The 24,880-nt window shown below is 32.6% G+C and overlaps 1 protein-coding gene across 1 annotated transcript; it reads left to right on the plus strand.

Annotated features, from left to right (window-relative positions):
* The first annotated feature begins 9,843 nt into the window (after nt 1-9,843).
* Nucleotides 9,844-18,749, plus strand: LOC113763564. The gene is made up of 7 exons (XM_027307399.1): nt 9,844-10,465; nt 10,880-11,214; nt 12,484-12,636; nt 13,539-13,631; nt 16,236-16,294; nt 17,862-17,955; nt 18,292-18,749. The coding sequence occupies exons 1-7, from the start codon at nt 9,952-9,954 to the stop codon at nt 18,511-18,513; spliced, it is 1,470 nt and encodes a 489-aa protein (XP_027163200.1). The 5' UTR covers nt 9,844-9,951; the 3' UTR covers nt 18,514-18,749.
* The last annotated feature ends 6,131 nt before the right edge of the window (nt 18,750-24,880 follow it).

Consider the following 24,880-nt stretch of genomic DNA (forward strand, 5'->3'; position numbering starts at 1 on the left):
TTTGAGTATTGACTTCTTCTTTTAAATTGCTATATGCATTTTGCTCTTTGGGATAATTTTACAAGTCCCTTGGGATTCTGGTTGATGGAATGTACAGCAGGGAGGACTAATTGCAGGTTGCTTCCATATAAAAAAAAAATAAAACAGGGAAAAAACTCTTGGCAATTAAAAGTGTCAGCATAGCTTAGCTTCGAAAAACACTAATGACAAATGGGCATGTCGTCCAAAGCAGTGTAAATTCACATGGCTACGTGTCCTTAAAGCCATATATTAAGACAACTCAAGATGCCTTCATAAATTGGATATCCTGCTGATCCGCTACTGATGTCCTAATGCTATACAGACACTTTCGATTATCACAAAAAAAAGTTTTTGTTGGCAGAGGGAATGCTATAGTAGCATGGTTTTCCTGACACATTTGAATGCTGCTAATGATTTGAGACTATCCCCACATTGGAAGGGACAACACTCGCCCTAGGTGTGAGGATAGATAAAGTGTCAGGTTAGATTATCTATACTGACACCTGTAAATGCCGCTAAAGGCCATTTTTGTTGTAGTGAATAGTGGAAGGTCGAGGATGTTACAGGGGTCCAAGGCAGATATAACGGTCTTAACAACAACAAAATAACCTCTCAAGACCCTAATCCAAACTATACCAGGCCATTGACTAACATAAATATATCATCATTTCCGATGAAATGAGCTCATGATACCACAGTCATATTGCTCACACAGTTCAGGAGATCACAGTCGTATTGCTGCACACAAGTCCTATGTTTGATCCATCATATAGACTACTTTTTTCATACCACAGCCTTATTATTTGCATAATAAACTAGATTTTAAATCCATTATAAGAGATTGAACAAAACTAACCTTCCCACAAAGTTTTAGCCTACCATAGATCTGATACCAACTATGCCTAGGATATAAAATTTCATAAGAAAATTAATGAAAGGGAGCAGAAGCTTACTTGTAGAATTTCAGCACAAGTCTTAATTCTTCAAAACTTCAATTCTTATTGATAATATTTGTACAAGAGGGTGATATAAAATAGAGATGATTCCAAGATTTTCTAAGAGACTACAGAGGAAATTTTTTTGCTTAAACTAAGGACTACCAGACTTGAACTACTAGGCTTGAATTTGTTTTATCAAATGAATGCCCTTTTATAAGACCATTTGGATACTGCTTGAACATTTGTCATGATATTTACATTAATTGGAGTGGGCCATTGCAGTTCAAAACTTTGTTTCCTTTCCTTTTCATTTCATTTCTTCTTTGGAATGACCTCCGGTTGTCTTCTTTAGATGATCATAATTTGAGCAGCTGATTTCTTCCGAATAATGGTGCTGAGTCATCTTGCGATTATGCAGATATTTTTCAAAATAATAGATAAGTCATGTATCCTTTTCTCAGAATTCTATCATAGTATACATCAACTTTCTAGCTAGCTAATTTAAGCAGCTGTAACCGGCATTCCACTACTTGAGTGTTGTCATTTTTTCTTCCAAGTGGATCTCCTAAGCATAATTCCTGTAGGTTTCGACTTTGATTTTGATTTTTCTGATTTGGATTCTTCCATATCTTCATGTGTAGATACTTCTTCAAAAGAAAATAATTTTCTCAATTTTTTCTTCGAACTGATGGAAGATTTTTCTGATTTGTCCGGCCATTCCTTTAACTGTTGTATTTGTGTGGTGGAATTTATTTTGGCCAAATCTTCACGAAATTTGTTCATCAAGCTTTTGGTTTCGTCATTTTCTTTTCCTCAAAGAAAGCATCATAAAGTTGTTGTGCAATCATTTTTATCACTTCTTTTTTTGATTTGTTTTCATATTTTCCTTCCTATCCTTGGATCTATTGAAGAATTTTCTTCACATCCGTGGGGCAAGGAATTTTTGGTATTTGAGATTGAGAAATTTCAACTTCCTCACTTGCAATGTCTTGAGCAATTTGGTTGATGGAATATTTATAATTAGGCTATAATTTGTGAAATGAAGTCTCCACAAGTGAGAGAGAGCATTTATTGCTTCGCCAATTTCAAAAGACCAGGCAAAAAGCTATGGGATTTCAAACTTTGCTAAAAAAATGCAGAAGTCAACTATTTGGAATTTCATCAAATTTTGTAGTATATTTTGAATGAATTTCTTGATAATGTAAATCTTGTAATTTAAGATCATTTAGGAAGAATGTTTCTAATGGTCCAAAATACCGAAACTAATTGAAAATCCAAGTTGGCATTTCAGAAGGATTTGGAAAAGAATTTTTTTCTTGGAGGTGAATCCACCAAATATGTTTTCTAGATTTGTTATTGTAAAAGAAAACATTAGAAAATGCATCTACCATACCATAATAATTAAATAATACTCTTAACCATCAAAATTGGAAAATGACTTTATGGATTTGAAAAGGAGATATTCCCCACTGAGTTATTGTTGGAACATATTGAATAAAGAGTGAGGAAATAGTAATTTCATGATCATTAATGGTAGGATGCCAGGGTGAATCATTTTTTTATTTAAGAGTGGATTTTACAACTTTGGGGTTATCAATTAAGTAAGTAAATGGGGACTAAGGTTTAATTAATCAACAAAAGTCTTGACTGGAGTTGACAAAAAGACAACTAGCTCCTGGGTGGGGTATTGGATTGGTAGTTGCCACTTAGCAGCAGGTGCCCCCCTTAGCTAGTTTCCCACATCGGTTCTAGGAGGGGCTTGGGTTGGATAGTTAAGTTCCTGGGTTGGCTTCAAGAGTTGCCGGCTTTTGGAGTTCAATCTGGGATTAAGGTTAATTAATCAACAAAAGTCTTGGCTGGAGTTGACAAAAAAAAAATTAAGTAAATGATTTTGGCTCAAAGGAGTGAAAGAATCCAGGATAGGTATGCAGTGTTTTGACCGGTTAAGCTCCTTTGAGTCAAAATTGGGATTGATCTGAATAGGTGATATATTTGTCTACAATAATAAGAGGATTTTTTATTTTTAGGTCTTCAGGTTGGTTGAAGTAGACATGAGATTGGATTTCAGATAAATATATGAATTGTCAGATTCTCTGGAAACAATGAAAGAATAATCATCTTGATTTAAGGATAAATTGACTTACTGATTTAAACTGTCAAATGATCTATTTTTAGATCTGTAAAGGAGAATTTGAAAAGTGGTGAGTAATACTTTGGCTAATTTGATCCTAAGCCAGCGGAGGATATCTCAAAGAAGGATAATACATATTTAAGTGGGTTCTATTTGATATCCCACTTCTTTGACTGGATGGCCTCTGCCACGGCTTCATGCGGGATAAGACATTTCTGCAAAGGACAAGTAGAAAAACGGCAAGAAAGGAGGAAAAAAGAAATAAAAAAATAAATAACACGGAAATGGAAGGAGTGCTTTTCTCATCAACTATTCAGACAAAGTACCTATTTATTGAGTTAACGGGGCAAAGTACAACTGAAGGTAACAATCGGGGGGTTAAGTGCATTTAACACTTTAATTTTTACCTAAAAAGATTTACATATTAATCCATTCTTAATTATGTCTCATCATGGAAACTTTTTTTTTTATAGAAAAGAATATTTCAATCAATAAAATTGTACTAATGGTAGAAAATATATTAAACAAATATGACACAGATATATGTAGATTTGAAAATAGTTCTAAAAAATCAATACACATAAAGAAAATATTGATGCTCCCACATATCTTCCATCCGGGTGAATCATTGTAATATAATACATTTGTGCATCTCTTTTGATAGTCATATCTGATTAAAACTGGGTCAAGTCCAAAGAAAAATTTATATTTGACAATAATCGAGAAATTGCAGATATAAGAAACTAGATTCTAGATATACACAATCTCAATTTTCCCACAAAAAAGATAAAAACTAAAAAAACTTTGACAAGAAAAATTAAGGTGAGAATAAAACTTTTATTAAAACAATCTAAAAAAGAAGAAACTCTCACTTGAAAATTCTAAGAGAGAAGAGTCTTTCACTACAAAATTTTAGAAAAGAATCTATATCTATATAAATTTGAGAAGGGATTTTTAGCAACAAGCCTCCATACATCTTTCCACTACCAATTCCATTTTTCTAGCATTTCACATTTAATTTAATTTATAAAATATATTTCTCTTAACTTCCACATCTACTTTTCACATTTGAAATTGTTGGTTAATTTTTAAAATCATTCCATTTCAAATTGTTGGTTAATGTGCATGTTATCCTATTTGAACTTCAACCCATCACGTTTCCGAATACCTTGCGTTATTTATGATTCTACTCCAATTAAAACTTCTATAAGACCGTAACAAGAGATAACAAATATAACATCCTTTCATACTTTCTTATTAATTTAAATAAGTAAGATTATTTACACTCCATTTTTGTTATGCACCCTTCAATAATCATTTTGATCATATAGTTTTCATTAATTAGACTATATGATAAAACAAATGGTGAAATTGCAAATAATAAAAAATGGAGTGCAAATAACATTTTCCTAAGTAAGAAGTGGCTTCCATGCTTTTCTAATTTAAATAAGTAAGAAGTGGCTCCACTTATATAGAAATTTGGTTTGAAATTCATTAGTGGGAGGGTAAACAAAGAGAAAACATTACCAAACTTAGTAAAAGTAAAAAAGTAAATGATAATATTTTATCTTTTAACTTAGTAATCCTAAGTAAAAGAGCAAAATTAAATAGAAAACAAAAAAGAAAATAATGTCGTGGATTTAAAAAATCAAGAATGGTACCATTCATAAATTATGAAATCACTAAATAAAAAACAAAGTACTACTGGCCTTTTAACGTGGAAACTTTTTTTTAAAATATTCATTTTTGATAAAAGAAAATAATGATAATAACAACACCAATTCTACCAAAAAATTTTAAAAAGTAACATTATAGTTTAAGAGAAAAATATAGAGCATTCGACCCTAAAATACTACTTAATTTGTATATATCTGGCCCAAATTCGACCCTAATTAGATTTGAATAAGAGTACAAAACCCAAACATTAAGGATAACTTTTGGTATCATTAATTATTTTATGTATTCTTATTGTTGTCTTCATATGTAAATATGTATTTGCTATGTTAAAAAATATATATATTGATTGTAGTACTTGAGGATATTATAGATATTATCAGTTTTTCATTTCCATTTTTAGATACTAATAATTGCAACCATTGTAATCAATTTTCAATTTTCAATTTTCATTATGATAGGTAAAGTTAAATATATTGGGTCGCAGGGATATGAATTTGGAGATTGGGTATGGGGGAAGCAGGGAGGGAAGAAAATGGTGAGGAGTTGAAAAGTGGCGAGAAAGGTTGAAAAAGAAATGTGGGTTACAAGGATGGGCGGAGAATGGAGAGAAGAAGAAAGGGGATTGCAGGAATATGACAGAGATGACAAAAAAAAAATAATAGAGAGAGTGGTACCATGATAGAAAATATGAAAGTCCTAGGAGGTATCTGATGACTAGCTGGTGGATAAGAGAAGAGGGAAATGATGGTGATTTTTAATAGTTTTGAGAACTCTAAAAACATATATTACAGAGATTTTTTTAAATATACATTAAAGTTTATGAAAAATGCTAATCTAAATGCAGTCAACAATTTTAGCGGTACAAGATAGGAGAAAGATTTTTTTTCTAAAAATGGAAGAAAATAAATTGGTTATAATTTATTTTTTTATATTATAAGTTTTGATATATGGATATAACATGATATGTTTTGTTGGATACTGATAAATTGATTTTTTTTAGAAAACTCTTCTCACCTTACCACCCAACCTAACTCTCTCCTTAAATACGTTAACAATTCCTCTATCATGTAAATCATTATAAATAAAAAAATTTTAAACATGTTAAGCATACACTTCTTTAAAATTTTTAGTCTATATATATATATATATTATTCTGTACCACAATATATAAATATATACAATATTATTTTGATTTGAAATATAATCCCATGCATAGTATGGGTCAAAATACTAGTTTATTTAAATAAGAGAAACTAAAAACTAGAGAGTGCTCCCTCCCATGGGAAAAGACAAGATTTGGTCTCTCCCATAGGAGAGATGAAGGAGATTTTGAGAAAAAGAGTTCTAGAGAGAAGTGTCTCATCTTGGAAACTTGAGAAACGGTTTTTTGCCAAATTAAGCTACTAAAACCTTTTTTCATTAATTTCTGTAGTTTTCTTTCCATAGTATGTTCTTCTTTATCCAAACATATATAGAAATCCAGTTCCAAGGAAAATTGGTTTTTTCCCTCCTAGGGCCCAAAAGAAAGTCTTTGTCGATGTAGATCCACGTCACCTTTGCAGGACAACATTATAGGGGGACTTGCTCCACTTTGCACCCTAAACTTGTATTATTTTTTTTATTTGCATCCTAAACTATAATATTAGACACTTGCACCATAAAACTCTCAAGTTTATCCTATTTATATCTAAGTAAATCTTATATACACTGTTACGGTTGGATGTACGACACATATGTGAAATTTGATTTTCAAATTTAAATTTAAATTATATGTTATGTATTCAATGATGATAGCGTATATACTTTCATTGTATAGAAAATTAATTCTTTTAATCCAATTAGTGTTAATGTTTGCAAAATTAATTGGAGCTCCATCAATAAGAAACTCGAAGTGGACCCATGAGTCCCTAATAAAAAGTGCGATACCAATATAAGAGCTTCCACCATTCTTCCATCCATCAGATCTATGCCTCTAAGAAAGACATTGGGAGGTCTAAACCACTTGGAAGCTATGTTTTGAAACTCGGACCGGCCATCGACTCGGTCGAGGTCAGGGGTCAGGGGTCAGGGGTCAGGAGTCAATGGGTTCGACCATTCAAGAATCGGATGACGTCATAAATATATTTAATTTTAAAATTAATATATTATGTAAATTTTCTAAAAACATATTAATACTAAGAAATGCAGATTCAATGTATATTTGATATATCTAAGATACTTTACAGGAAAATACAAATAAGGTAGTATAATTAAGTAGCAATTTATGTAATTTACAATTTAGTGCATATTCAACAGGTTTAGAACCAAATTGGAGGGCTTATTTGAAAAGTAATACAAGAATTTAGGGCTATAACTATATGTTCTAAAATGTTTTTAGGTGTAATAATAGTTTTCTAGTACTCTAAGGGTCAAATCATAAAATTGATAAAATATTTCTAGGTGAATTTTTTATTTTCTTTTTTTAATGTTTTATCCCTTTTTTAACTTAGATCTTACATTGAAGTTGTTTGAGAGAGATTTATGGTAGGACATGTGAAGAGATTTGAGAGTAATTAAAAGAAAGAATCAAAAAAAGAAAACAAAAAGGGTAAAATAGGAAAAGATGGAAAAAATTAAAAAAAGCTCAGAATACAACAACGGTCAAGGTTAGAAACGGCACACAAGACAGAGATGTTAATTCTTGGCGAGAAATTATGTAGCACATGCCCCATGGCTTTAGTTTTTAAGTGGTCCCCACACCATCCATCTTTACTCTTCTTTTTAGACCTTTTACTCCGGTTGAAGCAGTTCTTCTAATTTTTCGATCAAACTCGGATTTTGACCGGATTTGACCGAGTTTTTGTTTTCCGATTTTTTAAAGCAACTTGGACCGGATGTCTACCCGATTGAACCGGCCGATCCGGTCGGAGTTTCAAAATATAGCTTGGAAGTAAGCAAATTTATAGATTGAACTGTAAACAGTACCGTTGCTGAGAAAAAAGTAACGATCTCATCAAATCAATCAAGTTAGTGAACAACGGAGCTGTGGAGTGACAATTGGCCAAGGGCCCTTAGGCCTAATGGAATAGATTGTAGGTGGGTACACATAGACCGATTAAAAGACGAGTAGGCAGAGTACGATGAAACCCAAGACGCGTGACTCATGATTGTTTTGGTCAGCTTTGGGTTGGCGACCCTATGGAAGGGGTCAAGATATCACATTTATCTAATTAATTTTGTTAATAGTAGTATTAGTGATTGGGGCATACAAGTCAATGACACCGTGCTAAAAGTGATAAAAAATAAAAGTCAAGAGATTACAGTTAAAACAAAATAACATATTGTCATTAATTTGCAGTGTCCTTTATCTCATTAATTTTGCTAATATTATTATTAATTGGGCTTAAATAAAATAAACTTGAGAGTTTAAGTCGCAAAGTATCTAAAATTGAGAATTAGAACATAAAATGTTGAAAATTAAAATTTAGGGCATAAAGTAAAGAAATGGCAATAGTCCTTACACAAGCTTCGCGCCTAATCCACTCCCCCAATTTCAGCTTGGATTTCATTAACACCTACTGATCCAAGTAAAAGATAAATCCTAAATGCATTAAAATAAGAACATTTTAATAGAAACTTTTACATTTCCTAGCCTTCTTCAGGAGCATGTGCAACTGATAGTGTCTTCTTGGTGGAGATTATAGATGCCTTCCCATTGATTGTTAGGATATGAACAACTTAATATGTAGGAATGAATCCACTCAAATAACAAAGAAACGAAGCCAATCTCAGACAAGATAAATATTGGCAGCGGAAATCATAATAACAAAGCGACGTAGCACAAACTTGAAAGAAACAGCACAAGGCTTTGGGAGGCAACAATCAAAAAAAAAAAAATTTTTATTTTCATAGAGCTTTTAATCTCATACATCTGATGTAGTCCTACACATATTTATTTCGATTAGGGTTCTCTGCTGTCACAATGTTGATAGCAGAGTGCTTTTCATGGCAGAGATGATGTATTTTCAAATTGGGTGGTGGAGATTAAATGGGGGCTCCAATTTTGATGTGTTAAAAAATTTTATTGTATATTTTCATCATGTTATGTTAGTAATTTTTTTTTGTTTCCGAAGAAACAGAAGTGAATTTCATTTAAGATAAATCCGCAAGTGCGGCTACAGGTACTTCATCAGGGAAGTTTACAAACCAGACGTTACTGCCTTCCAGAGATAATGACAATTTAGACATCATATGGGCTGCAACATTGTTAAGTCTCCTCACATGAGAAACTTTTAAAGAAGCAAATTCATCTAACATTGATCTAATACCGTGAATGATGTTACCAATTAAGGACATATCAGTTTCCTTGTTGTGTTAGTACGTATAATTGTTATATTAGTGTCTACATTCCGTTAGTTAGTGTTTGCACTGCATTCTTCTGTTATCACTAGCTCTAACAGCAGGATACCTGATCCTATTTATTGATAGCCTAAATTAGTCAAAAGTCAAAATCGACTAATTAGTCTATATCACTTTAGTCACAAGGTAAACTACACAATTGTTTGGCCAGTGGATTTTTTGTACAAATTTATTTATTTGTATCATAAACATATTTTTTTAATTTTATATATATCAGATAAAAAAAGTACTATAATATTTCTTTTTCAAAAAATTATTCGAAATAATCTTATATTAACTGATTCACAAACTCATCAATCAAATATACATGAATTATAGCTAAGCTTTAGACCAAGTATGAACGACACTTAGTTAAGTAATTAAAAATGAAAACTTGGTTTACTATTTCTACATTTTGCAGAGCTCTTTAATAAAATATTTAAAAATTAATCCCTGTTTATTGATTAAACTTACAAGTGCATCCTTTTCTTTTCTTTTTTCCCCATAAACAAAAGCTTAGGTCGAACAATTAAAACTAAAAGTAGAGAGACTAAATTGGTTTCAGTGAAAAACTATGAGGACTAATTGGGCTATTTCCCTTATCAATTTTTTTTTGTTTTTTTGAGGGAATTCCTTATCAAATTTCATTTGAGGTGTGTAAACTGACAAAATCCTAATTTCAGGGCCTTCTCTTATCTTCAGCAAAAAATAAAACAGATGGCAAAGTCCAAAATTGCTTCCATTAGCAACCGCTTGCTCCCCAGTTCCCATATGATCCTTAATTGATCTCCAAGCCAATAAACTATTATGGTTTCTGTACCACAACCACCATTTTTTTCTCCACTCAAATCCATCAGTATTAGTGCCTCTCCTGCTCAAAAATTGCAATACAAAAGCATAATTTTAGCATTACCATCCAAGAACCTTAAAGTTTCATCCTCTATAGGTCCTTCCAATGCAGAACCATTGTCACCAAATTCATCAGAAAAGCCCTTAGAAACTGACCAGTCTGAGGGTGAGACTGACCCTGTGAAACTTGCATTTGCTAAGGCTAAGGCATATAAGAAAACAAAACAATCTAACCCTACTCCAGAAATTGTTCAGAGTCCTGTTCAAGAATCTGCTGGAAGAAGTGAAAAGAGTGAGGAATTGAAGCTCGAACTGCCAAAGTTGGAAGCTTTGAAGCCAGAAGATAAGGGCAATGGGAAGGAGGAGGTTCCATTGACTCTTAAATTGGCATTAGAGAAAGCAAAAGAGTATAGGAAGAATAAAAGTGCCGTGGAGGAAAGTCGAGTTGTGAAGGGGAGTGAGCAAAATTCAGGTATGGTTACTGGGATTTTTGTGTTTGTTTGTTGAGCTGTTGTGAATTCGTGTTTCAGATAATTCTTCAGTGGTTCTCTAATATGTAGTTTTGTGAATTTTCTCTTTTATTGCATATGTGTATCATGTGATTATCATTATATTAAACTTGTTTCTTGATGAAAATAGCATGTTAGTACTTATGCACTATTTCTAGTAAAGCATTGTAATTGTTTGTAAATATGTGGATTTGTGTCTTGATCAGGAAAATACCCAATTTGTCAATTAATTTTAAGATAAAAGAACTTTTTTTTTTCCCAATTTGAGTATTGTATGTTATTGTGAATACCTACAGGCGTCTTTTTGCTTGGAACTTGTACTAAAACAGTTTGAAGTGGTTCTGGACTAAGAAGTTTTCGTTTGAATTGGACCTTAGGGATTAAGATAGGAAATGAGGGAAGTCTTGGTGGTTCAGTATTGAGAAAGGATGATGATAAGAAGGAAGAGTTGAAGATTTCGAGTATTGATTTTGTGGGGCTTGACTTCTCGGAGAAGAAGAGCACCAGGGCTTTGCCAGCTGGGCTGGTTCCAGCCGTGGACGCATTTCCTGAGGAGGACTTGCCTGAGGTGGAGATACTTATTGGAGATGCTAGCAAGTTTGGAGCTGGAGCAGCAGCACCACAGCCAATTCAGGAAGAGGATATGGATGTTTATAAACCCAAGGTATCCACTTGGGGAGTTTTTCCTAGACCGAGCAATATCTCAAAAACTGTAAGCTCCCTCACCTATTTGATTATCTATTAGAATGCTCATTATGATTAAATCCTCATAAAAAGTAAATTCTTGAGATAAGACCAAGTTCTGAATATGAATTTGGTGCAATTTCTGAACATATTTTAGGAAAACTAATGTCAAGGCATGTTCTAACATAAACTGAATTATTAACACCCCCCTCCCAGGCCTCCAGGACTTTAGTGTATACTTAAAAAAAGAATGAGATGTATGTTTTCAAGCAGAGTGATGGACCGTACTTTTGTATCTATCCATAGTCATTGAATAAAAGCTTGGCTTTTTTGCTTTCTTTACTGATTAATATTACCACAGGTCAAAATGGAAAACCATCAAGCATCTGGCTCCCTGGCTGCTCTTTCTGTGAATTATAGTTACTACATCTTTTCAGCAATAAAAAACAAAAGTTAACATGCATTATATTGGGCTTCTTGATTTCTAATTTTTCCTAATTATTAACCCAAGCTATACACAAGGACATGAGAAATTTTGGAAAAAGCATCATAATTGTCCTTGTCGTTTTGAAGTTCGCTGTTGTCCAATGTTGCTATGGTAATTTTTATCTTGATCCTCTCCCCTTTATTTCAAACTGTAAGACTTTGCCAAAACATATTGTTAAAAAATATATAGAGGTCTGCAATATAATTCTTCTCTATTGTTTCACTGGTGAAGAAACATTACCCCATTTACAATCCTTTGAATGGCATGGTTAGATGTGCTTCTGAGTTTTTATAGTTGTCAATGCTCTTCATTTTTAATCCTTTTCCATGATGATTCTTTCTTGCTTAAAAACTATCTTAACATAGACTTTAGATGTTGGTAGTACAATTATTGATGGTGGTTTTGATTGGTGAAGTATCCCTACAGTATTGCTAGGTCTTTTTAGTGACATGGTACAAATTTGTAATAAGAATGGTAAAAAGGGTTGTTCCTCTAGAAATTCCATTCACTTTTAAGTTTTTAAAAAATAAATTATTGGGTTTCCGTGCTTTTGATGAGTCTCCTGGACTGTTTAAGTCATTTTACTTGTCTTCTATAAGGGATCCCTCGTCCTTCTTAAGCTAAAAGCATTTTGTGAGACATCCAAAACTGAGCTTCACTTTGTATTGATCAGGTCTCTAGTAGGTACAGTTTTCATTCATCTATTAATACAATTGATGTTTCACCACTGCAATTATCAAACTATGAGCTTACATAATTGGATTCTTTCTGGAACTATGGTTATGCCTTTACTTATTCACTTGACTTCAGTATGGTGGTGGAAAAAATATACGCCCTGGGGAAGTACTTGAAACAGCTGCTGATCGAGCTACTAAAGAAGCACGGACAAAACAGCTACTTGCTGCCTATGAGAGCAAAATTGGATTGAGCATTCATCCAAAGCTGAAATCTGAATGTGAACAGGCATGTTTCAAGTGCACGGTATCTTGATTGACAGAGTTATGAAATAATCTTTTGCTATTTCCACTTCTATTAGGCTCTGCAACCTAGGTATATTAAGTGTCATGATATTATTCTACAAGTGAGGTTGGTTTCAGTAATTTATAAAAAAATTTAGCTGCAACTGATAGTCTCATAGTGTTTTTGATGTATTAGCAATATTCTTGGAAACTTTTTCTTCCTATTTGTTATTGTTTAAATTACAATACTGTCAATAAACTACCTAGAATGATTTGCAATAAATAGTTCATTGTTTGGTGACAGTTTAGCTCTATGCTTCATATTACATAGTAAACTGGTACAAAGAGGATAAAGCTCATACACCTTGTCTGTGTTCCGGTTAGTACGGTACAAATTTCCATGTATTTTGTGCTGTATTTGTTTAAGGGCTATGCCCATTCACTTGTGTAATCTTCTCTCTTTTGGTCAATGAAAGGCACGAAGCTTCCAGAAAATAGATGTGCCAAATACCAATACTCCTTGTGCAAATTTACCCCTGTTGGTGCATTAGATAATTGGAAACCAAAATGGTGTTTGAAACTTGTGAATATATTTCACCTTTTTCTTTCTCTCTTATTTGGGAATGTGTGAGAAGGATACATTGTGGGATTTTAGCTAAAATGAACCTCATTACCTCCAAGTCTCAGCTTGATTTTCTTTTCTTTTTTTTTTCATTTAAAAGTTTTCTCTAAAGTATTGTATATCTCAGAGTGGAAAAGAAAAGCAAATGAATTGTTCCTCAGGATTGATTTCTGGAGTGATCATGCATTATACTTCTATTTTTCTTTTCCTACATCTTGCTCTAAATTCCTCAGTCAGATTTGTGATTGAGAGCTTTCTTCTTAATTATAGTGCTCTCATACTAGGCTCTGAAGGAAGGGGATTCATTGATGGATCTTGGGAAGCTCAAAGAAGCATTACCTTTTTATGAGCAGATCATGGACAAGTTGGCTTTCCAGGTATCTTTCATTTGTCAATAATATCTAAAATAGTAGTAAAACTGCTAAAGGCCTTGGTCTGAAGCTTACCATGGTCTTTCAATTATGATTATGCATGCAAAAAGTATGAAGTGCTATTTTGCACAGTATCATTTTCCTAACTAGTTTTTTATTTTTTTATTTTTTCCCTTCTTCTTTTGATATGGTAAGATAGATCAGTTTTCTTTGGTAAGAATTTGTTCAGTAACAGCAGTGCAAGTTCTATGAATATATATCTTTTAAACCTTTGTCCTTCAGTGTTCTCTTTGTTTCAAAAGATTTCTCTAGGATGACTTTCCTTTTGGTTTTTTAACCCCGTACTTATGTGTAACAAATTCTATTTGCAATTTGAGTTCAAAATTCTGTTTTGTTAATTTTTCTGCTTAATTTTTCTGGTCTGTTTGTATAGAAGTTGACTTGAGTCATATGGTCTGTTTGTATAGAAGGGCACCAACAATGAACAAAGAGAAGGGGGTGCATTCTAGTTTTAATATAAATAAAACAGAAGAGATTTAACCTCTTAAAAAACCTTCTTATCTGAGATGTACCAACTAATTAACTTTGTGATTACAACTGAAAGCCTGTACTGATAGCAGTAGAGCTCTCTACAAACCATGAAAAACAAGTGTAACTAATCTATTCAAGTGATTTTGCATGATATGAAGAAAGGAAATGATTTCGACATGAGGAAATTTCGATGGGAATTTCACTAAACAGTATTAGCATTTATGATGAAGTGCTTAATAGGTATATGTTTATGTTTTCTTTAAGCATCGCCATTCAAGTTTGTGGGGCCTGGCTTTTCCATCTACACTTCTGTGATCTTTAATTTATGTGTCCTTTATGACATTGGCATACTCTCTCCTATCCATAGCATGCTATGGACTCTGGGCTATACCAAGCCTTTTACAAGGAGATTTGACCTCTAATTATGCTCACACATTTCCTCAACATCAACCTAATATAATCCTAGATACCATGGATACTGTCCTCGGAGTGAGACATGATGTGGAAGAAATTAGCTTTATGTCATTGAAGTTTTCCTAGGCCACACCCCCCTCTTTCCCAAAAAAAAAAAAATCATGAATTTTGTAGTCTAACCAAGAGCCACATTGGTTAAATTATGTGCTGATTAAGAAAGTGATTTAATGAGACTTAGGTGGATTTTTAAAGAGCACAAAGGACCAGGTCCATAGAAGAATTTTGCTTATGTTACCTCCCTAGTGATTTAAATCATAGAATTTACCCCTTGTCATTTGGAGTGCAGTTAAGCAGTTTGATTTTATGTTCATTTTACCTGTCAACATAGAAAAGTCAAACTTCTTTCCAATAAAACAATTGAAATGATTATCATACCCTTTTGTTTCCTTTCCTATTAATTTTAAGCTGTAGTATTGGCTCTCTTCTTCTTCCTCCTCAACAAAACCCTAGATAAACATTAAGAGTAGCAGCCATGGTTGCCAGTGCCACCCGTCATTTCCAGCAGGTGGCAGCAATAGCCAGCTACTGACCGATACCTTCACTGTCACTTTTATCCATCCCAAACTCAATTTTCTTTCCCATAGGAATGCTGTTTTCGCATCGCAAACACCAGAATCCAACCAGAAAAAGCTTAAAATTGCTGCAAAAATGACAGCTTCAGAAATTCAACTCAATAATTAACTGCAAATCCATTAATAATTGTCCAAAACACTTGCGGAAAAAAACTAGAAATAAATCCATGGAGAAATGAATATGAAAACAACCCAAATGGACGAATAATGATTTGAAGATCTGAAAGATAATTTAAATAGATGTATGCAGTTAGGGCACATATTCAACTAAGGCATCTGAAGACAATCACTGATGATCTCTGGTAGATTTAGTCTGTTTTTGGGTTTGAAATTGATAATTTACTTGAAAATCTGGATTGTGGTTATATGATTTGCTGGAAACGGGAAAAAAAAAAAAAAACACTGATAAGGGTATGGCCAGCAGCAGTTTCCTGTCAGTTGACCGCCAATAGGCAAGAGGGTGTACAGGCTGGTAGCTTAGAGTTTTACAACATAGAAAAGAGAAGAAACAAGATAAACAAAACGAAAAAGAAAGATGAAAAGGAAGAAAGAACAGAGAAACAAAATACAAAATTTTTGGACTCCAAAATTTTGTCATAACTTATTTTCTGTCAAAAAAAGAGCTATTCTGTTTGGTTTGGTTTAAAACAAAAATCATCCATACTCTTAAATTATGACTGTAATCCTTGAGTCAAAATTTTTAAACTTTTTGACAATGACTAAAACAGAAAATTTAATTTTTTCACTTTACTTTGAAACCATAGCGATGTAAATTCTAGGTGTCGAATCCATAATTAGGTAAGCTAAATGATTGCCATACCACAGGGGGGGTTTTGTGTACTTTACGCATTATTTGATGAGCTGTTCATGTTTGGTTGAAGTCCTAAAGCTGATTGGGTAAAATGTAAACAAGATTGGAAAGTAGTCTTGGATATTATTCACAACACTGTAAAACAGATTTAGTTATTATTAGATTTAGTTCACTGTTCTATGAACATTTTGTGATGATTCTTTTGCCCAAATTTATTTTCAGACTGAACTTTATGGATTAGCAGCTTTGCAGTGGTCTATTTGCCAAGATTCACTCGATAGGTATATGTCTAACCATTATCATGTTTTATAACCCTTCATTGGAATACACTATCCTGGAGCATTTGTATCTTTTTCAAGAACAATTGTTGATATGACATACAATTCAGGATGGGATGAAGGCAATGGTTTTTTTTTTTTTTTTGGTGAACCATGGAAGTCAGTTGAAAATTTTGGCTTGATGTATATGACGTGTGCTTTTCAAAGATTTATGACTAAAATTATCAGTAATATAAATTGGCTCATGAGGACTGTGATTGATAAGTAAAACCCACATAAAGACGTAGAAGTTTACCTAGTTCTTGGACTCAGGAAATCAGAAACCTTATTTTCAATGCAATGGTTTTTTTTTTTTTGGTGAACCATGGAAGTCAGTTGAAAATTTTGGCTTGATGTATATGACGTGTGCTTTTCAAAGATTTATGACTAAAATTATCTGTAATATAAATTGGCTCATGAGTACTGTGATTGATAAGTAAAACCTACATAAAGACGTAGAAGTTTACCTAGTTCTTGGACTCAGGAAATCAGAAACCTTATTTTCTATTATTTTTTCAAACTAAAAAGCATCTTATTTTGCTGTTTCCAGATAATTGAACGAATACAAAGGACAGCCTCTTGCCAGGGTAATAAGGGCTAAATGTAGATGAACATAATGTTCGTGGATTGATTTGGCTTCATGAACATTAGTTTGAGCTCCAATTTGAAAGAGCATGAAACAAAAGAGCTAACATTAGCTTCCTAGGAACTGTTTCTTTGGGTGCCAGCATTCATATCCGTAGAACAAATGAAGCATGCGAAAGAAATCCATAAGATGGTTATATTTGTTGGAGGAGGTGAGGTTGAGATACAAATTCACTAGGTTGTGCTTCATTCGAAAAGAAGGTTATGTTAATCGTGGAGTTGTTTATAACTAGATCCAGTAAAAACATATGTAGTTATTCTGGGTAACAAAAGTATATAGCATAACTGATACTTACATTGCACGAGAGTCAGCATGTAACTACTATCAAGTGATCTTTGACTCTTTGTTTTTCACCTTGTAGCAAGTTTATTTGAGGATTCTTTTTCTGTATTGTCCCATAATGCTTATTATATCATAAATGTCCTTATATACATATTACAGCTGATTTTTGTGTCAGGTAATAACTCATCTATCTTTTATAGTGCGTGTGGTGAAATATCTCTTGCATCTAGTTTAAGTGTTCCCTGGCATCAATTTGTGTTTGTGGGCCCCTTTAACTTGGGTATTCTGATGTCATAGTGTAGAAATTCAACAAATTTACTCATTGCCAGCAAATTATATATCATAGAAAGACTTTCTATCTTTTCAAATTTTTCGTTCATATCAAATAGTTTAAGAAAGCTTCTCTCTCTTTTCTTTTTTTTTTTTCTTTTTTTCCTTTCAAGGGTATAGCACTTACTTGTTTCTCACTTTCTGTCTACAAAGCTCTTTGCTATACGTTTGGATTTGACTGGCTTTACCATTCCAGTCTTTGTCTGCTCTTTATTTTCTTGGATCTTAAATTTGTAGCATTAATTTGATTTGCCCATTTGAAATGATTCGCAGGTCTAATGAAGCCAGAGGAATGTATGAAAAGCTGCAGTCTCACCCAAATCCACAAGTGAGCAAGAAAGCTAGGCAGATGAATTTTGGTTTTCAGGTAAAGGGAAGCAGTTCATTACTTGAATATAGTGTTTACTTTGAACACTTGAAGACTTCTTTTTTTTTTTTTTTTATCTGATCTAGAAACTACAAATGTGTTTTCACATCTGTCTTTAGTGTGACCACTTTGAGCCTCAAAGGGATGCTTTTGTTGACGTACATCCAACTTAATGATTACTTCATTGCAATACTCATGATATCTTCTTGTACTCCAACACTGCTAGTTGTAAATTGTATTAATTAGGAAACTTTTTTTTTTCTTTTGGAACCTTCTCCTTAATGCGATTTTTTCTGGAAGGCTTTCAGTTAATTTTTTTCATGTGGCATATGGCAGGCCATGGAGATGATGAAGGTTACAAACTCTACACTTTCTCCTAAAAATACAGGTTATCAGAATTATTTTGATGCTTTTATCAGGGATAAAACTAATTATCCTCTCGAAGAGGCTGAAGTTGATGAAGCTGTATTGAGCCAAGCCCTACCATATATGATCCTTCTTCTTTCTCCTATTCTGATTGTGGTACTCATCGCTGCTCAAAAGGGCCTGCAAAGTTGAAAAATGTTGTTGCAAGGGAGAGGCTTCTCTTTGAAAGTGTAAATTTGTCACAAAAGTGTTTCTTTTGGACAATTTCATAGTCAACTTTTTAATCATATTAGATTTGGAAAGTTAGCTCTGCAGTCATCAATGCCAAGAATTCTTTTTTTGTCCAGAAAAAGCAAAAAGAGATTACAGCAAGCCAACAATTTATTCAGAGTTGTGATATAAACTTTTATCTGGATTGTTCATTGAAACACATTTTGTACTCTATATCTGGAGACAGTTTTGGATCAGCCAGCACTAAAAAGTAAAATCTACCATGCTCACAACTGTCAAGTGGGAATTCTCCAGGTAGTGGATGGCATGATTTAGTCATTTGACAGGTTCTTCGGCCTCTGGTCTTTTTCTTCTTTTCGCTTTGTGGCCAGAGCAATTCAACTGGATTTTCAGTTCTTTCCTATCTTGATCCCATGAGCGGTACTCGTTTAGTCATTTGACAGGTCCATCAGCCTCTTGTCTAAACGCAACTAAATACTCATCATTTGTATCTTTTCCTTTGCTTTATTCATTTGAAACTGGAGCAGTGGTGACCAACCCAAACCGATTTCCAGCTTTTAGAGGGCCATTTCAGGGGTAGATTCTTCATAACCTGAAAAACTTTATAGTAGAAAATGATAAAAGGAAGATATCTAATGACAAATTAATCAATAAGTCCACCTAGATTTAAGTTGAATTGTGGAAAAGCTGAGGCAGACAAATTGATCAACTGATTGCTCATACTTCAGTCCAACTACCGATGACCACTACTGACAAGGAGGCAAAATTACTAATGATTTAAGTTGGAACTTTTGGATGTATTGTTGGCAAGTTACGTTGGGCACTGGATATCATGCAACGAAAATGACAACAGATATTAGACAAAAAAAAAAAAATCGAATTGGGGAATAATATATCAGGATTTGTTTTATGACATAAAAATGTTTCAGTCCCAAATAGTTGCTTTTTCCTTTTTCTTTCCCTGTACAGTCCAAATAACTTACTTGGTAGTGAGATCGTTACAAATGTCTCAATAATCAGATTTAATGTGCGTTGCAAAGAATCATATGATTACAAAATCAGCATCAGAATAAAACGAAGAACAAATAGTCTAGTAATTTCATTCTCCATTTGTTTGGCATTACAAAAACATGAAAAGGACAAAAAGGCATCAAGAAAAAGCAGATTCCAATTTAAGAAAGGGTTCCTCATGAATGATCAATAATAATTACCAAAGAATTTATCAAGGGAAAATACTATGCGATATGATTAATTATTTAAACTTCATTTTCTTTAATTGTAAGATTTAGTTTATTTAGTATTTGCTGACTTTTTTTTTTATAAAACCATTATTTCATAATCCTTGATGATATGACCAGTGCATCAGCATCTCTTGATGAATATACAGTCCATCTTCTGTGTCAAATCAACAATAATACACATTCTTACATTCTATGATATTATGGTTCTAAGAGTAAATATTAGGAGCAAGTCCGACTAAGAATAATTTTATTTGACATGTATCCATTCAACTCTTAAAAATTCATACCAAACATTACATGAATACTTCAACTTCCAAGGCAATGGATTTGGTGAACTACTGAGAGATCAGCCCTACTGATTTTAGGTTCGGTACAGCTCTTGCAGAAATTGCTTATCTCCACTCTCTCTGTTGAATTAGTGTGGTGAGTACCCTAGTTAACTTCATTTTTTATTTTTTTTATAGGCATAAATACAATTTTGTTTCCTAATATTTGGCGCAAGTGTTCAAATTGGTCCTTAATGTTTCAATCAAATAAATTTGATCCCTGAAGTTTCTAATTTTTTGCAAATTCATGACAACAAAGGAAAAATCATATTAAGTAACACTCAAAATCAAATTGCAGTCAAAAGTTTAAACTTCGTGCTTTTGTTCCCTAATATTTGGAGTTTCAATCAATATGGTCCTTTAGGCTTCAAATGAATATGATTATGATTTAAAAATGAGATAAAATGTGAGCTAAATTAAATATATGACTAAACTTGAAGACATGCAATCTAATCTTGGCAGAATTGACTCTATAATTTTTAAAGTGGGTGGATAGACATTGTAACAATGTAGCTCACTCTTTTGCTAGATATGCCCAATCTGCTAGCAATCAATCTATTTGGGAGCATTATGCTCCTTCATTTGTACTCCCTTTTCAAATGGCTGATTTTCAGCCATCATAATAAAGTTTTATGTTTCTTATTAAAAAATTTTAATAACACCTCATATTGATACTACACTATCCATAAGTTTAAAGTGCAACTCTTTGTTAATTTACATGCAATGGAATAAGTACATTCAGATAATATATAAATGAAAATTAGTGGAAGAAAATGAGAGTTGTTGCGAAACTAATACTAATGAAATAACAAAATATAGAATAGAGTAAAATAGAGAGATGTAGACAAGAGAAAAGTATAGAATTATTATTTTATAACTCAAATGATCAAATGCTTACAAAAAGATGTTGAATGACCTCTATTTATAGAGACATTGAATATAAGGAAACTAAAAGGTTAATCTCTAATTATAAGAGAGGTTACAAAATTAATTGTACAGGGAAACTAAACGGTCATCCACATCAACTCTTTTATCCTTCCATATTTTGGGGGAATTCAATAGACATAGGAAAACCCAATGGACATAGGAGAATTTAATGGACATTCATCTCATTTAGTTGTTTCATAATATTCCCCCTTCGATGTCCATTACATGAAGAATATATCTTATTAAAACCTTATTAGGAAAAAATCAGTAAAAAAAAATGCAAATGAAGGAAAAATAGTATACTATTACTATGTATCAAATTCTCTCCCTGATTCAAACATTATATGAGATCTTTCAATAGATGCATTCCAATAATTTTCACCAATTTTTCAAATGTTGTAGTCAGCAATGGTTTGGTAAATAAATCTACCAAATTATTACTCAATCGGATTTGTTGCACATCAATTTCACCATTCGTTTTGTAACTTATGAGTAAAGAAATATATTTCGTCCTATCACTTTTAGTATATCCTTCTTTCAATTGAATTATACAAGCTAATTTATTTTCATACAATATAGTTGGAGGATTTTCTTTCTCAAATGATGATCCACAATTCTTCCAGATATTGTGGGTCATTGATTTAGCTAAACACATTTTCAACTGGTCTCATGAACTGCTATTATTTCAATATGATTTGAAGAAGTGACAGCTATTGATTATTTTGTAGATTTCCATGAAATAATTGTACCACTACATATAAATATACAAGCAGTTTGAAACCTTGCTTTATGTGGAGTAGATAAATACCCAACATCATCATAACCAAGCAATTCATGTCGAGATTTATTCGAATAAAGTAGGCCAAGATCAACTGCTCCTTAGAGATAGCCAAAACAATGCTTTATACCATTCCAATGTCATTTTGTCGGAAAGGAGCTATATATTGTGTTTTATATAATTAGCAAAATATATTAGTGCTCCAATTGCTCTAAGATCTAGTACTTTAGAACCAAGAATCTCTTCATCTTCATCTCTTGGTTTAAAAGAATCCTTAATAGGATCAAGTGACTGAACAACTATTGAAGTATTTAATGGATGTATTTTATCTACATAAAATTGCTTTAATATTTTCTAGGTATAAGCAGTTTGGTGGACAAAAATTTTATTTTGTAAATGTTCAATTTGCAAACCAAGGAAAAATGTAGTCTTTCCAAAATTTTTTATCTCTAATTCTTTCTTTAAATATTCATCAGATTTTAGTAACTCTTTAGAAGTTACAATCACATTGAAATCATCAATACATATGGTATGAATTCCTATTTGTATTCAACTACTTTTACACCTTTTAGTGTTTGGATTATAGGTCCAAAGACTTTTCATTTTTGCCAATGAATTCGATTTTTGTAGGATCGCAGCTTTCTATTTTAACCAATCATTTCTAAACCGACATGCATCAATCGATATATTTTCATGATCCTCATTAGTTTCAATTATGCCAACTGCTACACTATATGTAAAAATATTTATTTCTGATCGTTTAGGCTCCAACATTTTTGAATTTTCTATATTTTCATCCTCTTCAAGAGTATACTCTTCATGACCTAGCTGTTTAGGACCGATTCTTTTTCAGGAGGTTGAATTTTGCCATTAACATTTACTTAATCTCCAAAGATATTGGAAATCAAAATGTCCAACGTAATTTAGGTGGCCTAGCCTTAAACTCATTTGTAGTATTTGTATATGTCATTTAGGGACATCAATTTTAACCAGAGTATTTCTTGTAGGAATATTTGATTTAATAACTCTTCTGGAGTCATTAATGCATCCAGTTATTGATTTGCAATTTTTTGCAAATGTATAATCCTTTGAAGTTTTAGTTCACATCTTTGCCTCTTCCTAATATCAAGAAATATAATTCATCAAAATACCAATCTGCAAATCTTGCAATAGATAAATCACCATTTAATGGTTCAATATATTTAATTATAAAAGGTGATTCGTACCGGACATATATCCTCAATCTTCTTTGCAGCCCATTTTAGTACGTTGAGGCACCACAATTGGAACATAAACCTCAAAATAAAAAAAATTTTAAATGAGAATATATTGGGGTCATAACCAAATGTGATTGCAAGGGAGAATAAGTATGATAAATTGTTGACCTAATTCTCACAAGTATTATTACATGTAATATAGCATCTCCCCAAAATCGATAGAGGAAGTTTGAACCTCATTAACAGCAGTCTAGCAATTAATTGTAGCTGTTTAATAAATGATTTGGCTAGACCATTTTGTGTGTGAACATAAACGGTAGGATGTTCAACAATTATTCCAATGGACATGCAAAAATCATCAAAGCATGTGATGAATATTCATCAACATTATCCAGACGAATTTTCTCAATCAGATAATCCGAAAATTGTACTTGCAATTTAATTATCTGAGTAAGCAATCTCGCAAATATCAGGTTGCGAGAAGATAATATACATATATGTGATCATCTTGTCGATGTATTAATTAGTGCCATAAAATATCTAAATGGTCCACATAATAGATCTATAGGTCTACATATATTACCATAAATTTGGTTTAGAAATGCAGGAGATTCAGTCCCCATCTTAGATGGTGATGATTTAATAATTAATTTTCCTTAGGAGCAAGCAACACAAGAAAATTCATTAGAATTCAACACTTTTTGACATTTCAATGAATGGCCATGTGAATTTTCAATTATTCCTCACATCATTATCGACCCAGGATGACTTAGGTAATCGTGCCAATTCAAAAAATCATTGAGATCAGCAAACTTTTGACTTTGCATAATATAAGCCAGAAGAGAGTGAAAGCACCTTTAGGCACCTTTTCTAATACATATTTCTTCCCATAAATGGTACTTGTAATTAATAGGTATGCCAATTTGTCTCATTTAGTGTTTTGATGTGATATCCATTTCGGCAAATATTTTGAAAATTCAACAAATTTCTTCCAGACTTAAAAGAGAGCAGTGCATTATTTATGAAAAATTTTGTTCCTTTAGGGAGAAATACAATGGTTTTTTTGGAGCCTTCAATCAATTTGATACTACCACTTATAGTATTGATATTTGTCTCTCCTATTTTGTGTTTAAGTATGGTGTGTATAGTTGCACTAACAATGAGACAAATATCATCATCATCATTCTTTGGTCCCAAGTATTTGGCATCCATTTATTCCTCAGTAAAAATTCTTCTAAAAAATATTAAGATGCACAAGTACACTTTCGTAATATAAATGATAACGAAATAAATTGAACTCAAAAGGAAATGTTACCCCAAAGTTTTCCAATTGTATGATACTTTTGCTCAATAGTAGACACTTGCACTTGATTGTTCACAAGTAGAATCTTGAGCTTTACTTTTGCTCAAGGTAGAAACTCCTATTACACTTTTGTTCAAAAGTAGTGGCTAGTGTTGATATGGTGTTGTAAAATGAATAGTAATGAAATAACAAAATGTAGAATAGAATAAAATAGAGAGATATAGGCAAGAGAGAAATAGACAAAAGTAGAGAATTATTCTTTTATTAACTCAAATAATCAAAAGTTTACATATTGATGTGGATGACCTCTAATCAAAAGTTTACGTGTTTTTAGGGTTATTTTCAAAAAATTTATTATAACTGTGTATATTGGTACAAACTTTTACTACAAATACATTTTAGGGGTTTTTTTTTTTAGTTTTTTAACTATGTGATAAACGTCACTCCTTTTCCTTTCTCTTCCCTAACTACCTACCTTTCTTTTCTACCCCTACCCTCGACCTCCTCTTTCTCCTCTCTTTTGTCACCTCTTGTTT

This window comes from Coffea eugenioides, chromosome 2 (genome assembly GCF_003713205.1).
Source record: "Coffea eugenioides isolate CCC68of chromosome 2, Ceug_1.0, whole genome shotgun sequence".
Classification (NCBI taxonomy): domain Eukaryota; kingdom Viridiplantae; phylum Streptophyta; class Magnoliopsida; order Gentianales; family Rubiaceae; genus Coffea; species Coffea eugenioides.

Coding starts and splice junctions, on each gene's coding strand:
- LOC113763564 (XM_027307399.1), top strand. CDS start 9,952: ATGGTTTCTGTACCACAACCACCATTTTTTTCTCCACTCAAATCCATC. Junction 10,466..10,879: donor GGGGAGTGAGCAAAATTCAG/GTATGGTTACTG, acceptor ATTGGACCTTAG/GGATTAAGATAGGAAATGAG. Junction 16,295..17,861: donor TGCCAAGATTCACTCGATAG/GTATATGTCTAA, acceptor AATGATTCGCAG/GTCTAATGAAGCCAGAGGAA.